The following is a 12,802-nucleotide window of genomic DNA, read 5'->3' as shown; positions in this document are numbered from 1 at the left end:
CTCTGAGTCCGGTTCTGGTTCAAAGATCGATCACTCCCTCGGCCCAGAACCGTTCCGGGATCCAGAGCTTTGACACCGCGGTCGGTCTCCTCCGTCCGCCGTGTCGCTGGTCTGAAAACTAAAAAAAAAAACAACCTGTAAATATCTGAAGTGTGTAAATAAAAAACTATCGGAGATTCTATTTTATGTATGAACGGAGGGAGAGCAGCGCCACCTCAAGGAGAAAAACTTTCATTTGGTGTCTTTTATTTGTAAAACTCAGAAAGTTTAAGAAGACGATGAAACAGAGAGAAATTACGAAAATGAATTTATGACTTTATGAAATGTACAGAAATCTCTTCAGTTTGATGTTTCAGTTGTTTTCTATCTAAACTTTGTTTCTGTTGCTTTTTATTTGTACAGAAGTGGCTGTTTACATGGAAACGAATCCTTTTCTTCTGCGAATAATGTGATTGGAGGAGACGTGTGGCAGGGGGCGGAGCCTTACGGTTCACATTATTTGATTTTAAATTATAATAGAAACGTTAAAGATACATTAATACACCATTTGAGCTTTACTTTATAAACTTGAAATAATTCAAATGAAATAATGAAAACGATACCAACAGAATTAGCTGGTACTGTTTGCTTAAGTTGCTGAAAAATAATCTGTTAATTTCAGATAAATCAGATTTTGATCAAAGTTAAGAGAAATATTTTCTGAAAATTTAAATTTAGACAAACGTAAAAAAGATTTTTTTTAAACTTAAAGAATTTCCTCCAAAATGGGTTTTCTTCTCTTCATTTTTAGTGAAGAAACTTTTGGTTGAAGAGGTTTTCATTAAACGATCAAAGAAAAATTCTGAATTTCAGTTGTGATAAAAACAAAATGTATTCATTTTAATTTGGATTTAATATAAAAAAGGGGAAAAGGCCTTTAGTCTGTTGTTTTTTAAATTGATTTAATTAAAGAAAAAAAAATAAAGTCATTAGAATGAGAAACCAACAGGAATATGTTTCAGAGTTTTATTAATTTTTAAATAACATTAAATAAAAATATTATGTTAATAAGTAATGAATAATACTATATGTACGTACATTGACTTTCAGGATTTTGATCATTTTGATTTTCTTTTACAGTATTTTATCATTAATGTGATTTTATTAATTCACATTTAAACTAAAAGGATTACAATTATTCCAAGTTATTTAATTTATTTTTTTAATTTCATAATTTCCCGAAATTTATTTATTCAAAATTTCACACTTTTCCCTCTTGTTTTTCATTAATTGGATTTTAGAAAACGTTGCTAATTTAGTTTAACATCAGTGATGAGTTGATGACCAGAATCGGAGAATTTATTGGTGATTATTGATTATGGAGAACGTGACCCCGCCTCCTGCAGACGTCTCCTCCCTCTGCTGTCTCACTACAAACACTGAAATAAAATCTGGAGACAAAATAAAAACTAAAATCCGCCTCAGTTTGTTTTCCGGCCAGAAGGGGGCGCCATCAGCAAACGTCACAAACCTGCAGTGAAGCAGAAAAGAAAAAATAACATAAAAAAACCCATAAAACTATGTGACAAAATCTGAAAAATAATCTGATTTATTCAGATTAAATCAGATTTATGGACATTTCTGGAAACAATTCAGAGTTTATGCAAGCGGTACCGTCTGACCCGCTTTAATAAGCCGCTAACAGGGAGCGGGTCACTCTGCTGACAGGCCGGACGGAACCGGGGACACATGAGGACAGTGAGGACGTGGGACACGAACCGACAACCCCAAACCTGAGAGCAACCTGAGAGCAACCTGAACCTGCAGCTCAGATGTTTGATTCCTGAAGGGACCAGTCAGGGTGGGGGGTATGTTTGGTTTGATGTGACCTGATTGGACCCCCTCCCCACCGACCGAACCTCCCCAGCATGCAGGGTTGCAGAGTGGACAGAACCTCACCCTGCCCCCTCCATGAGAGGAGTCTGCTTTCCATCCCTGATAAGGAGAAGGTTTATATTTAGTGGGGATTTGGGGGAAGGGTGAAGGACTGTTATATTTATCAGGTGAGGGTCATCTGGGTCTGGATCAGAACCGACAGTCAGCCCTGCGGGATTCTGGTTCTACTCCCAGTTTAACCCGCAGCTTTAGGTTCTGATCAACCCAGTCGCCACCATAGCGACGGGGAGCGACATTGAATTATGGGTAGTGTAGTGTTTACACTCCTGGCCAACTCAAAAGCTGTCCACCTGTTTAATTACTTCATACTTTTAGTTTTTCTTGGTTCCGATGGTTTAAAGTCACTTTTAAAGAAAGTTTTTCTTCAGTATGTAATCAAACACCAGGGCGCTAATCTAGCGGGCGCCAGAAGATGGCAGGATAATTATTCTAGCTCATTTTCGGTTTAACAGCTGTTTGTGCATTGAAAACCCCTATAATGTGTCTGCATACACAGACACATTATGTCTGTGTATGCAGACATAATGCAGCTAAAAATATTTAGCTGCGCCACCACACTGACAGCCAGCTGGCTGAAAGAAAGCTGCCATATTTTCCCTCAGAGATTTTTCTGTTTCAGCTCCATCCTGTTTGTGACTCTACTGGAGCAACCAGCCTCACTAATTAACCTGTGTAACAAAAAGATCATATTCTGAGCAAGAAATGCTAATTCCACGTGTTTTAGGAAAACGATTAGAAATGTAATCATAAATATTTTAGCTGCAGATAAAATAAATTCTTCTTTCATAAAAAAAACAGAATCCATAGAAAGCTTATAGAGACTTTATGAAAGTTTGCAGAAGTTGCGTGTTTAGTAGTTTCATCCACATGGTTCATTTTTAAAAATTTATTTTAGTTATTCATGTTTTTAAGATCATTTTTAAAATCACGGATTTCTTACTTCCATGTTAAGAAATTTGGAAAATATTTTCTCGTTTTTCTTTCTCCGTTTGCAGCTTTTGGATCTTTGACAACAGTTTCTAAAACGGTCCAGTCAGTGACAGACAAACATGCACAAATGAGGGATCCGTCAGCGGCTTCCAGAGATTCAGAACCGAGCCCACGGACCGGCCCCGCCCTCACCCCGCCCGCGGTTCGGCCGACATATAGAGCCGCTGTTCGGGTCTTCGGCCTCGGTGTCGCATCCCAGCCGCCGGCAACTCAACTTCACAAGTTCTCCTCAAGTCCCAGAACTCAGGTAGATATCGGACCCGGCACGTGAGGGCTCTGACCCTGCAGAAACATCTGAACTGGACCCGAACCGCTGCGTCCTGCGGGTTTTCAGCTTCACTAAAACTCTGTTGCATGAAGCGTTTAACGCGTTTTCCCTCCGTTTTTACAGAAATTCTTAATTATATTTGCAGAAAAATGTTTTTAGATTCTGGTTCGGATCAGATGGAGAAAGTCTAGAAAGTTCGGAGCTTTGATTCCGCAGAATCTCTGAACTTTATTTTGTCCAACATGCAAAATTCATTCATTCATCTCAAGAGTTTTTATTTGAAACTAGAATAGTTCCGGAAACTTTCCAAAAATCCCAGAAATCCTGCAGCAGAAGTTGATTTGGTTCTGGTTCTGGTTCTGGATTCTTCGTCGTCCTTTTTGTTGCAGCTGCTTTCCGGATCGGATCAGCTGAACATTTGGAGGAAGTTTGGTGCAAAGTTTGATTTATTGTTGGCAGCTGCAGGAATCTTTTGAATGAAACTTCAAATTCATTTTTTCCTTTAGCCAAAAACACAAAAACTGAACTTTATTTTTCAAAATCTGAACATCAGAGCTTGAATTTAACGTTTACTTTTTGATTTTTCTTTAAATCTACTAATGCATGAATAATTATTCATAAATTCAAGATGTTTTTGATTTCTATGTTCTGGAGGTTCTGGAGGTTCTGCTCCAGGTTCTAAGTGCAAAATCTCCTCAGTCTTTTAAAAATGTCCCTCTGCCTTTAAAACTAAAGTTCTGGGTTCACATTTGTGCAATATTTATTCAAAATGAAGCTGAATTTAGATGCTTTAAGTTCTGCTACATGTTTCACAATGAATCATAATTTGGCCAAAAAGCTGCAGAACCAACAATTTTTTGCAGATTTATCAGTTTTTTATTATTATGTGTTTTTTTTTTGTTGTTGTATGGAATAAATCTTGTGACACAAAACGACACAAATCTCAGAAATATTTATTTTTTCTCATCATTACCTTTGAAACTAAATATTTTTTGTTGTTCAAAATCAATCGCAAACATCTAAATCCGGTAGAACATTTATGTTTCTGTAAATATTTCATGTTTTTCTTGGTTTTAAAACCTAAAAACAGAAATAAAATGGCGGCTCTTTAAAATTTCCGTTTCCTGCAGCAGATATTTATCAAACATTTTAACGGTTTTTACAAAAGTTTATGTAACTTTTGTGGCTCAGAGCGAGTTTTGATTCCCCCAGTCCTGTTTGTTTCTCCCGCCTGGAACCGGTTCTGTTCTTCCCGGTTTCTGATTTCATCTGGACCCGTCTGAAGGGTCAGCAGAACCCAAACTGGGATCCTAATAATACCCAGCAGGAGGTTAAACTGGGAGCCTCTCCCGCTGACCCTCAGCTGCTGCCGGAGTCACTACGACAAATACCAGCGGCTGTAAAATTAGCAACGTGTTTCCGGGTCCAGACAGAACCAGAAAGTGGACCCAAAACTGGGTCAGGTTTCTGATGAGGATGGATCTAAAACCAGACGATGGGTTTTTATTCCAGGATGCCCTGTGGATGTTTTTATTTTTATCTTTATTCCAGACTCATTAAGTTTTTGCTCTTTAGTGGTTCAGACTTTTTGCGGCGGTTCTGAGATCCGGGTCCAGTTTGATCGTCTATATTGTAGATAGAAAAAGGGAGAAGTAAATTTCCGCCCTAAGAGTTTCTTCTGTTTTTGTTTTGTTTCTTTTCTTTTCTCTTTGTTTTTCAGCAGACTGTGTCGTTTTAACCCCGTTTTTCACTCACGCGAATGTTTCCAGCTGTGAATAAATGAGGTGCGTGTTTCTCTGCAGCCTCCTCAGCAGACATGGAGCGTACCTTCATCGCTGTGAAGCCTGACGGCGTCCAGAGAGGACTGTGTGGTGAGATCATCAAGCGCTTCGAGACAAGAGGCTTCAAGCTGGTCGCTGCCAAATTCGTCCAGGTGAGAAACAAAATGACGACCAGGAGGGAAACTAAGTACACCCCTGACCTGCAGCAGTGGGTTTGTCTCTTCAGCAGCTGGTGTTCAAAGTGAGGTCAGGGGGCCATTTGTGGTCCGTTGACTGATTTCATGCAGCCCTTCCAACTAAAATGCAAAAATAAATTAAATAAATTCGAACCAAACTCTTAACTTTTAAATTAAAATCTACTGATAAAAAATGTTAGATGCAACACAAAGTGATCATCTTTTCCAAGCTTTTTGGTTTCTGTTGTCATGGTAACTAGGGACACATTTACTCGTTGACTTACACTCTAAACTTTTTAATCAATATTTAGGAATTATTGACTTAAATAAATCCCCTGTGTTTTGCTGAAAAGTTGCTTCTCAGTTAGTTTTGTCTTATTTCAAGTGCACCAAGATATTTGCGCTAAAACCTAAACCCAAAATATTTGATTTAAAAGTAACATTTCAGCAACACATAGGAGCTTGTTTTAAGAATAATTCCTTAATATTGTTATTAATATTTAAAAGTATTAGTTCCACTGGCAGATTATTTCACTTATAACTGGACATTTTTCTTATAAGTTATTTTTTCATCAATATTAAAGAATTATTGATTTAAAAGAAGCTCCTATATCTTGCTGAAAAGTTACTTTTGTCTCATTTTAAGTGTACTAACATATTTGTAGTAGGAATGAGATCAAAAGTACTTGGTAGGAAATGGTTTTGCAGTGCAGATTGATAAGCAGCTCAAGTTGCTTCTCTGATTTTTACCTCACCTTTCTGCTCCAGAGCAATAAAAATGATGCTGATTGGTTAATGAATGTCTTAAATCATGTGTGATCAGCAGGGTGTACTTACTTTTTGTTGCGTTTCATGCGCAGGCCTCTGAGGACCACATGAAGAAGCACTACCTGGACCTGAAGGACATGCCTTTCTACGCTGGACTGTGCAAATACATGTCCTCTGGACCAGTCTTCGCCATGGTAACGCCAACACAAACATGGCCGCACATAACTTCCTGTTCGTTTTTCCGTTGCGTCAGCGACCTCTTGACACCTGCTGGTCCTCAAGGCCTCAGCTGCTTCAGTCCAACAGGAAGCTGAGACACGGAGGACAGCTGCTTGTCCAGAGTGTCACCATGGAGACACGGAGGACAGCTGCTTGTCCAGAGTGTCACCATGGAGACACGGAAGACAGCTGCTTGTCCAGAGTGTCACCATGGAGACACAGAGGACAGCTGCTTGTCCACAGAGTGTTACCATGGAGACACAGAGGACAGCTGCTTGTCCACAGAGTGTTACCATGGAGACACAGAGGACAGCTGCTTGTCCACAGAGTGTTACCATGGAGACACGGAGGACAGCCTTGGTGCTCATGTTTTAATATTTAATGAGTCGTGTCGTTTCTCATTTCAAGAGTTTTGGTGTATTGTTGTCATGACACATTTCAGTTACTGATGCTAAATTTTAAAAAACTAATTAAGCAGAACTGATAGTTTGATCGGAAATATTGTTTTTGATATTTTCTCCACTTTTTGTTCCACAAGAGCATCAATAAATATCACTAAATTCAAAAACATGATTCAATTCAGTAAAGGAAGTGAATCACACAGATTTCTTCAAGGCGTAAGTTGCATCTTGAAGAAGTCTGGAAATGTTTTTAAAGAATAATATTTGTGTTGGTGTCGTGTTTTCACCGTCCTGCAAAACTATTTATTACCTAAAAAAAAGAGTGATAAATAGTTTTTTAAACACTAATCATCGTTATCACGACATAAAATATAATATAGCGCGCTTGTGACCAGTTTATTTTTAGATGGTTTCTTTTAGTTTTTAAAAACATTTAAATAACTTCATGAAGACCCGTTAGAGCCACGTTAAGTTTGAAGTTTATTTTTGAAGATTTCAGGGAATTCTCCTGAAATGTGAACCTGATTCAGACATTTGTGTTTGGATTTGTGTTTCAGGTTTGGGAAGGTCAGAGCATTGTGAAGCTGGCCAGGATGATGCTGGGTGAGACCAACCCCGCTGACTCCAAGCCCGGCAGCATCCGTGGAGACCTGTGCATCAACATCGGCAGGTGAGGAAACCATGGCAACGCCTCAAAACCTGCACAACGCACCAGGAAATGACTGCAAAGATTCAATATAATCAAAAACTTAACCACAAATGGGATTACTGAGGCCTGAGCAGAGCTTTGTTCTCAAGGAATATCCAGAGAAATGAGGGAAAAAGTCAAATTTAACGAGAAAAAAACAGCAAAATAAATATTAAAACACATTTTCACATTAGAATCAATTGAAAAATATATTTTTGCTGATAAAAATATTTTTTACATGATTAAAAATTCAGAGTAAATATTACTGTCACCATTAGAACATTTCTGCATTTAGAAATAAAAATATATATGCCATACATTCCCAAAATACAGAAAAATGCATTAAATAAAATATAAAAAGAAAGAATCTTATAAATGTGATATAGGTGAGAAAAATGAGAAATGCTTAAAATTAATCATTTCAAATAAATTTTAAAATAATTTTTTTAATTAATTATAGTAAAATATTAAAAATACTTCACTAGTAAAAATAATTAGAAATGACCAGTAATTATTTTTAGATTATTACTAAAAAAAAAAAGTAAATACATCTTCAGGTTTTCATTTAACAAAATGGGGGAAATAACTTATTCTTCTTAGGAAGAAACTTAATATTTCCAGACAGAATGTACCAGATAATGAAACTGTAAGTCACTGATCTGGACCCGACTGTGTCCTCAGGAACATCATCCACGGCAGCGACACCCTGGAAAACGCCAAGTTGGAGGTCGATCTTTGGTTCAAGGCAGAGGAGTTCGTCAACTGGACCCCCTGCTCTCAGGCCTTCCTGTACGAGTAAACCCCGCCCCTCTGGAGCTCCGCCCACCCATCCACTAAACCCCGCCCACTCTACAGTCGATCCTCTACCTTGGTTTTTACCTGTTCCACCAAACATGCAGCACTGATCAATAAAGTCTCATGTTAACCACAAAGTGTCTGAGTGTCAATGTTTAGTCACATCACAGATATGATGGAAATAAACAGTAAAAAAACAAAAAAAATCACAGCATAAAGATCGTTCTACAATTTTAAAGTTAATTTGTGTCGCACATTTCAGCTGAAATGCAGGTAAAACATAAAAACGTAATAAAGTTATAAATTATGACAGCAATAAATACATTTTATCAAATGCTATCATCAAGCAAATACACATGAAAAATATTGATCAATTTTCTAATTATTATGAATCAAAAGCAGCTCCAAACAGGTGGGATTTTAGTCCAGATTTAAAGGAACTCAGTGTTTCAGCTGTTTTGCAGTTTTCTGGAAGTTTGTTCCAGATTTGTGGTGCATAGAAGCTGAATGCTGCTTCTCCATTTCTGGTTCTGGTTCTGGTTCTGGGGGCACAGAACCAGAACTGCCAGGAAACTACAGATGAAAATGAACCTCAGTGGCTAAATCTGGGGTTCATTTTTACATGGTTGTTTTAACATCCTCATGTTGATTTATATGTACGGTCCCTTGTGAAATAAATTCAAATTAGGATTACATAAATACCTGGTGGTATTTATGTAATTTTAAAATGGTAGTTAAAAAACTACCATTTTAAAATTTTTTAACTATTTAAAATAAAGATAAACATAAAATTTTACGAAAAGAGAATGAATCTTTATTCAGTAGGACGGGAAATGAGGAAAAAAATAACTTGATGAGGAAAAACAGCTCTAAAAACATAACACTGCTACTTTTAGTGCCATTCTGTGTAGAAAGTCAATGCAAATATAATAGAAAAACTGCTAAAAATCTGCATTTGTTATTATATCTACATCTAAAAACATTAGTTAGTTCCTTAGCTTGCAGTTTGCAGATATCCGGTCTAGATCTTGCTGAGAATTTAGTCCTCTAATCCTGGAAATGTTCTGCAGGTGATAGAAGGCCGACTTTGTAACCGTCTTTATGTGGCTCCGAAGGTTCAGGTCAGAGTTCATCACTACACCCAGATTTCAGCCTGATCTTTAGTTTCTAGCTACAATAACAGAAGCAAGTATTAGTTCTACTGGCAGATTATTTTTTCCATGTTATAAGTGAAACAATCAGAGTATTTTCATCAGCATTAAGGAATCACTGACTTAAGACAAGCTCTTATATCTTAGAGAAAGTTACTTGTAATGTAGTTTTGATTTATTTTAAGTTTTCTAAGGTATTTGCACTAGAAACTTGACAAATAAATACTTGGAAAGTTTTTGTTTTTTGCAGGGCAGGTCATCTTATATAAGTTATTGCTGCTAAAATCAAGGAATGAGTCAATTTTGTTATCAAGCAACAGGAAGAAACTCCTTCAAAACTGGACCAAACCTCTTAGGAACAACAAAAGCGGTTGCAGTGAATGAAATATTGCTGTGTTAATGAACATGGTCCTCTTGTTTACATGAGAGTTTCATCTGGGTTGCATAAATCTGATCATCAGCCTGCAGAGAGTCCGGCAGGTGTCCAGAACGGCGAGTGTCTGGTGTCAGCATGCAGCCCAGGAAGCTGTTTTTAGAAGGCGGGAGGGGGGAAACTACACGTTTCTGGCAGAATATCAGTCATGCTGCGGATGCTGAACCATCAGCTGAATCCTATCCTCCCTCATCAGGGAAACACATCAGGCTCTGGTAGGTCTGGACTGCTGGTTGGCTGGCATGACTTTCCTTTTACAGGCAGATGAAATGAGGACAGAAACAGACTTGAGGCACATCCATGTGACTTTTCTCTAAATGTGTCAACTGATTTAGAGTTCATGATCAGGAAGGAAGAACATTTTGCAACATTTTTGTCCTGGTTTATCCTGCTGCCTTAGAACTCAGGACTCAGGCAGTTTGTTCAGTCTAAGATCCAGTTTATTGATAATAAAGGTGCAGGTGGCAGATTAATTTGTATTTATGTAAACCAAATTAACAAAACCCTACTTAACCAATCCTTTAGAACCTCACAGAACCATGATGTTTGGTCTTCTTGGTGCATCATATTCAAATGTCCTTCATTTTCGCGCGTCGTAAGTATCGAGCCCGGTGCGCCGCGGTTCTCCGATGCTGTTTTGTTACTCGTTCTGCTGCAAGTTGGCTCAATTTTGACACGCAAGACGTAACCGGTAAAATCCGGTTTAGGATTTCCAAAATAAAAGATCCGGAAGAAGTTCATTACTTCTTGCGCGGCCCGGTACCAATTGGTCCGCGGACCGGTACCGGTCCACGGCCCGGTGGTTGGGGACCACTGCTTTAGGGTATTTTCTGAGTACAAAGTTAATATTTTTTAATATTTTTCCAGTAGTTTTGAATCGGGCTAATCTTTGCCGTTACCAAGGACAACCACCGTGTTCCTTCGGCACAATCAGAGCGAGAGGACCAATTATTCCAGTTCTGTAGAGCTGTGGTGTCCAACGTCAGCCTCCATGTTTACATGTTTCTGTGGCTCAACGCCGGAATTAAATCTGTGGTTCATAACCAGTTTTTGCAATGAGGGCCAATGTTAAACTGAAACCAAAATCATACATTTTTAAAACAAACTCTCCCAGCCTTTTGTTTATTGTAGCTTTCCAGTAATAAAGTAAACAATTTTAATTACATTAAAATGAACAAACTAGTTACATTTTTGATTAAATTGGACGTGTATGTCAAGACCAACAGTCTAAAAATTCCTCTAGTCGTTTTCTTGTATGAGAAGTAAGATTTACATTTGAGGAAAAGTAGATCAATGTTTGTTATTCTAGTTGCTCCAAAATTAACATGAAAGATAAAGAACTCGCTAATAAATGGGAATCTATTTTTTATGTGTCTAATATTTTCTTAAGATGTTATTTATTTGTAAAGATTGTTGAAAAATGTGTCCATCTGCATCAACCACCTATGCCTGCAGGCCAGATTTTCTCAATTTAACTCCCCAAATCCTTCAGAGGGCCACAAATGGCCCCCGACCCGCACTTTGGACTCTCTAGTCTACGAAGTTTTATTCCCTGACTCGAGACATAAAGTCTGTTCTGCATGGGCCGAGGTCAGTGGGTTGGACATGAGATCAGGAGACGCCCAGTTTGGTTTTGACTCGGTATCATCTCTTCTGACCCGGTAATAAATCACTGTGTTAGGATCCATTTCCAGTCCAGAAGGCATGTTAAGGAGCGCCGATGATTTATTGAGCGAGGATGAGGAGAAACTAACGAGCAGCTGCTCTAATGAGAGGAATGAGGTGGAACCAGGTTCTGCACGTCACATTTCTCTGGTCCAACCAGAACCGGATAGGACGGATCCTCGATCCATGTTGGCAGAAAATTCCAACTCTAAAACTTTAATATTTATTAAAAAAAAAAAAAAAACAGTTCTCATCATTCATGCATGAATGAATATATATTCTAGCAGACTCTTGAGATTTTCTTTTTATTGCATAAAGTCATTAATTTCACATCTAGATGAAATATTTCTTCACAATCATGCTGCCAAAAATTGCACAACGTATAAAAACCTTCATCAGAACATCAACACACGACTGTAGTCAGACAGTTACAGCTGATCCAGATCTGTTTGTCATCTTCAAACCTTCGAACTGATGGGGAATCAAGAAAAGTTCACAACAATCCACGAACATCAACAGATTCTTCTGAAAATGATTCTTTTCTGAAGATCTTCAGCTTTATTTTCACATTTAACAGCATAGAGAGCAGAGGTCGACCCTCAGAGGGCTGCTGGAGAACCAGGATGTCACACAGGAGAAGCGTCTCATGACCTCTGTACTGTAAAAGGACTCATCTACTGTTCAGACTGCAGTTTTTATATTTTTAATAAATGAAATCAGAAAGATTTCCACGTGTTTGAAATAAATACTTAACACTTGTAGGTAACATGAGTAAGTCAGTCCAGAACTAGACCAAATTGTTCTGGATTTATCACCTGAACTGCAAAAACACAAAAATGTATCCAGTGTTTTTGGTCTAGTTTCTAGTGCAAATATTTTATTTCACTTGAAATAAGAGAAAAGTAACTTATAACCAACTTTTCACCAAGATATAGGAGCTTGTTTTAAGTCAATAATTCATTAATGTGGAAGAAAAAGTGCTAGTTCCACTGGCAGATTATTCCACTTATAACATTCTGTTATAACTAGAACTTTTTAATCAATATTAATGAATTATTTACTGAAAACACGCTCCTATATCTTGCTGAAAAGTTAGTTTTGTCTCATTTAAAGTGTACTGAGATATTTGCAGTAGAAACTAAACCAAACTACTTGGTAAGATTTTGAGTTTTTGCAGTGTGATCAGTTCTCAGAGCCTCTGAGGTCATTCTGATACATTTCCTGTGGGATCGAACTCTGCTCGATGAGGAACTGGGTCAGTCCGACACGCCGGCGTCAAAGTGACGAGGAAGACCTTCAACATGTTCAGCTCTTAGAAAATCCGACATATTTATAAAAACACAAGCTGAGGGCGTAGAAATCCTCCCAGAAAGAGCTTCAAATCCTCCACATAAAGCACCAGGACACATGATTGTTTTCTCACAACAGAAACCAGTTGGCACTGGTTCCGGTTCTTCACGTTAAACTGGGAGCCGGGCCCTGGTTTACCGACAGACAATCGATGAGATGAGAGGAAGCCTTTTTCTCCCAGG

General features: G+C 38.1%; 1 protein-coding gene and 1 long non-coding RNA gene across 2 annotated transcripts; one reads left to right on the top strand and one right to left on the bottom strand.

Moving 5' to 3' along the window:
• Positions 1 to 3,039: 3,039 nt before the first annotated feature.
• On the top strand, positions 3,040 to 8,158 carry LOC116735775 (nucleoside diphosphate kinase B-like). Its single transcript, XM_032587860.1, has 5 exons — positions 3,040 to 3,172; positions 4,996 to 5,126; positions 6,011 to 6,112; positions 7,096 to 7,208; positions 7,908 to 8,158. The coding sequence occupies exons 2-5, from the start codon at positions 5,010 to 5,012 to the stop codon at positions 8,023 to 8,025; spliced, it is 450 nt and encodes a 149-aa protein (XP_032443751.1). The 5' UTR covers positions 3,040 to 3,172; positions 4,996 to 5,009; the 3' UTR covers positions 8,026 to 8,158.
• On the bottom strand, positions 5,039 to 6,060 carry LOC116735776 (uncharacterized). Its single transcript, XR_004342428.1, has 2 exons — positions 5,988 to 6,060; positions 5,039 to 5,270 (listed from the first exon to the last, which is right to left on the bottom strand). It is a non-coding gene; the product is annotated as an uncharacterized LOC116735776 (long non-coding RNA).
• Positions 8,159 to 12,802: the final 4,644 nt, after the last annotated feature.

Source organism: Xiphophorus hellerii, chromosome 16, assembly GCF_003331165.1.
Source record: "Xiphophorus hellerii strain 12219 chromosome 16, Xiphophorus_hellerii-4.1, whole genome shotgun sequence".
Lineage (NCBI taxonomy): Eukaryota > Metazoa > Chordata > Actinopteri > Cyprinodontiformes > Poeciliidae > Xiphophorus > Xiphophorus hellerii.
This window is presented reverse-complemented; position numbering and strand designations above follow the sequence as displayed.

Coding starts and splice junctions, on each gene's coding strand:
- LOC116735775 (XM_032587860.1), top strand. CDS start 5,010: ATGGAGCGTACCTTCATCGCTGTGAAGCCTGACGGCGTCCAGAGAGGA. Junction 5,127..6,010: donor TCGCTGCCAAATTCGTCCAG/GTGAGAAACAAA, acceptor TTTCATGCGCAG/GCCTCTGAGGACCACATGAA. Junction 6,113..7,095: donor CTGGACCAGTCTTCGCCATG/GTAACGCCAACA, acceptor TTTGTGTTTCAG/GTTTGGGAAGGTCAGAGCAT.